The sequence below is a fragment of the Sorghum bicolor genome, chromosome 4 (genome assembly GCF_000003195.3).
Source record: "Sorghum bicolor cultivar BTx623 chromosome 4, Sorghum_bicolor_NCBIv3, whole genome shotgun sequence".
In the NCBI taxonomy this organism is placed as follows: domain Eukaryota; kingdom Viridiplantae; phylum Streptophyta; class Magnoliopsida; order Poales; family Poaceae; genus Sorghum; species Sorghum bicolor.
In genome coordinates this window covers 5,601,644-5,605,325 of record NC_012873.2, presented here as the reverse complement: position 1 = coordinate 5,605,325, position 3,682 = coordinate 5,601,644, and the positions used below count along the sequence as shown (strand labels likewise).

The 3,682-nt window shown below is 47.1% G+C and overlaps 1 protein-coding gene across 1 annotated transcript; it reads right to left on the bottom strand.

The window, feature by feature from the left end:
* Positions 1,165–3,413, bottom strand: LOC8077640 (premnaspirodiene oxygenase). Its single transcript, XM_002451633.2, has 2 exons — positions 2,335–3,413; positions 1,165–2,009 (listed from the first exon to the last, which is right to left on the bottom strand). The coding sequence occupies exons 1-2, from the start codon at positions 3,244–3,246 to the stop codon at positions 1,389–1,391; spliced, it is 1,533 nt and encodes a 510-aa protein (XP_002451678.1). The 5' UTR covers positions 3,247–3,413; the 3' UTR covers positions 1,165–1,388.

The following is a 3,682-nucleotide window of genomic DNA, read 5'->3' as shown; positions in this document are numbered from 1 at the left end:
CACATGCACAAACAATGTTGACAATATTTCGATCATATGAGTTTGTTTTCATGGCACACTTGATGCAAACAGTACTTGGGTTCACAGCGGAAGGATCGACTTGAATTATGCCTTGCAGAAGAAGGATCAAGATATTGTCTAGTAGAACTCATTTCTTTGACCAAGCTTCAATTGCATCAATTGCGGGAGGATCAAGGATAGGAAGATTTCCTCAAAGAAGTGGACTCATTTTGTGTGAAGAATAAAATCAAAATTCCTAATATGAACATATTCTACAAGCCCGTAGGAAGAGATAAACGGTTCTTTGTCAAGATCAAGAATCTACATCGTTTCCGTGTTGATATGTTCTTAAGCATCATTCATAGGCAGCTTCTGGAGCTTAATGAAAGGTTTGATGAGGTAAACACAGAGTTGCTTATTTGCATGGCTTCATTCAATCCTATTAATTCATTTGCTGCTTTTGACAAAGACATATTGGTTAAGCTTGCTGGATTTTATCCCAATGATTTCTCAGTCTTAGAGTTGAGACATCTGCCCTCTTCACTTACTTTGTACATCAATGATATGCTTGCTGATGAAAGGTTCAAAAATGTGAGGACTCTTGCTGAGCTTTCTATTAAGCTTGTGGAAACAAGCAGGTGTGAAAGACATGAAGTTGTTTACAAGCTTCTCAAATTGGTGCTAGTGCTTCCAGTAGCAACTGCAAGTGTTGAGAGAGTCTTTTCTATCATGAATTATGTGAAGAACATATTGAAAAATAAAATTGGAGAGATCGATACTTTCCTTTCCACCCCGGTAGTCTCCCTCTAAATTTATCAATGAGTAGTTGGAATTCCACCTTTCGTAGTCTTCTTGTATGCAGCAGAAGGCCTAAATACTTCCCTGGAAGGAACTGATTTTGCCAGGGAAGACAAACAGTAGGGCGTGGACTTGTTCTGTAGGGCAATTGATTGGGTAAATCCCCCAATTTGATCAATTTTCATGTACTATCCGTCAAGTCTATGAGATTGTGACTGCGTACAACCGGTAGACGACCATAGTACCATATATGAGCACCAGAATCAGGAATGTCATCAGACTGAACTCATAAATATGTATTTTGAGGTGTTTCCACATCCTAGCCAACCAAAGCAGCCCAACTGCCCATGCTAGCTAGTCAAGAGCTTTGCTATGAACTGACGAAGCTTGAAGCATATGGATTTCAACATATCATTGTACTGTGAGGTTCTAAACCATTCATATGCATCTTTACATAGAGAACTTCAACATTTCATCAAAGAAAAACAATGTGTTTCATGTACTTATTTTTAAATTCAGACAACGGCACACTTGCAACTAGATGTGTAAAGCATATATCTAGGGTAAAATAGCAAGTACAATAGCTAAGATCATACATGTGGTGGCACACTGACAACTGGCTGCAGGTAAAGATCGTGTTTCCTTCGGGCGGTGATGCTCATCTCCTCCGTCATGTCCAATTCACTTGGCAGCATCCCATCAGGCAGCTTCCAGTCAAAATGGTATAGGAGTGCTGCGAGCACGATCTCCATGCTTGCCTGCGCAAATGCTAAGCCCGGGCACATCCTCCGACCTGCCCCAAAGGGAGTGTATTCAAAGTCTGTGCCCTTGAAATCAATTGTACCAGCCTCAAATCGTTCCGGTTTGAATGTCGCAGCATCTTCCCAATATTTGGGATCCCTGCTGATCGCCCAAACATTCACAAACACAGTAGTTCCCTTGGGTACATCATACCCCATGACCTTGCATGACTCTCTACACTCCCTTGGGAGAAGCAATGGCACCACCGGATGCATCCTTAGGGTCTCTTTGATGATGAGCTTTATGTACCTCAACTCAACCAAGTCATCTTCAGTCACCGTTGGCTTCCCCTGAAGCTTCTCGCGTACCTCGACTTGTGCCCTTTCCATCAGTTTTGGGTTGCGTACAAGCTCTGACATAGCCCATTGAAGTGTACTTGCAGAGGTCTCACTCCCCGCACCAAAAAGGTCCTACATACAAATACAAGCAAACAACAAGTGAATGCAACATCCACGAACTCGTGAATCACATAGATGTGAAGTTGTGAACCAAATTAAACCTTCCACAGACATGCATGCAGTAGCAGTATATAGTATATACATAGTAGAGCGTTTTAAATAGCAGGAGTATTTAGCGACATATCTCTAGAACAGCTAATAGCGAAGCTATATCAGTTTATAGCAGGATATAGCGGCCAAACTGTATAAACACAAATAACGATACACTGCCTCAAATGGCTATAGTCGACTATAGAGAATGTTATAGCGGGGGATTTAAAACAATTACTCTACTTACCAGGATGATGGCCTTGATCATTCCCATGGTGAGTGGCACCTCCAGGCCACCTTCCTTCTGTATCCTCAGAAGCACGTCCACCAGATCCTCCTTCACGATGCCCTCTCCCTCTGCAGATTTGGCCATGGCTGCCCTCTGCTCCTCGTGCTTTTTGATGGCGTAGTCCATCAGCTCGAACATCTTACGGTGGTTTACCGCCGCCCGACGAGCCATGCCACCGATGACGCTCGCCAGCCTCGACGACGGGAACAGATCGCCGAGGCTGAACCCGGTGGTGATCTTTACTCCCTCCGCCATATTATCCAGGAATTCCTGCCGCCTCTCGAACCGGTCGCCGATCATGGAGCGCACGGCCGTGTCATTCGTGAGCTCGGCGATCCTCTGGCTGACGTTCACGGCCTCGCCCGTCAGCGACGCCGCCGCGATGGCAGCCACGAGGCGGCCGACCTCCTCCTCCCGGACGCCGCGGAACGACTGCACGCGGCGGGCGCTGAGCAGTTCCAGGATGCTGATCTTGCGGAGCTGCCGCCACAGAGCGCCGTAGGGCGCGAACACCAGGCCTACCCCATCTGCCATGAAGACCTTTATCGTCGGGCTCAACGGGCGCGTGGCGAAGTTGACGTCGTGCGTCTTCATGATCTCGCTAGCGGCGTCCTGCGACGACGCAACGACGACAGGAACCTCACCGAGCTTGAGGTAGATGAGGGGCGCCTCGAGCCGGCGCGCGATGTCAGCCATGGCATGGTGGGGGAACGGGCTGCCGAGCAGGTGGTGGAGGCTGCCGATGACCGGCAGCCGCCATGGGCCCGGCGGCAGCCTGAGGCTATTGTTGTCACGGTTCTTGAGCTTGAGGAGCAAGAGAGGGAGGAGAGCCGCCAAGAAGAGGCACAGGTAGTACGTGAGCGAATCCATGGTGGCCTCTAGGAAAGAACCTGAATAGACTAATCTCTGAACTTTTGCAGTGGTATATGTGAATTGTAGTTTGGGCGATGCACTTATAACATCCGGGGTTCGGTTGGGTGCTTAACAAATGGCAAGAAAATTTGCATCGCAATAAGTAGCTCGCTTGGCGCCATGCGTGTGGACGTCTTGTTCTTTCCACCACCGAGGCCACCACAAAGTTCCAACCAGATACTGCAAAATATCTGCAACACAGAGAGCAGTACAATCCGCCGATGCAATTATATCTATGTGTGACGATGTGACGCCGGTGCAAAATATCTGCAACGCAGAGCGCAGTATAACTAAACAAGGCATCATATTTTGTTACCTTTGATATGTTGATAGAAGGAGTTTTTACCTTCTACACGAGGCATTCATGAATGTGGACATTTCTAAGGTGTTCGAT

Bases quoted from the DNA above. Each gene is read 5' to 3' on its own strand.
- LOC8077640 (XM_002451633.2), bottom strand. From the start codon at position 3,246: ATGGATTCGCTCACGTACTACCTGTGCCTCTTCTTGGCGGCTCTCCTC. The intron at 2,010-2,334 runs GTAAGTAGAGTA...ATTTGTATGTAG, and splicing joins TGATCAAGGCCATCATCCTG to GACCTTTTTGGTGCGGGGAG.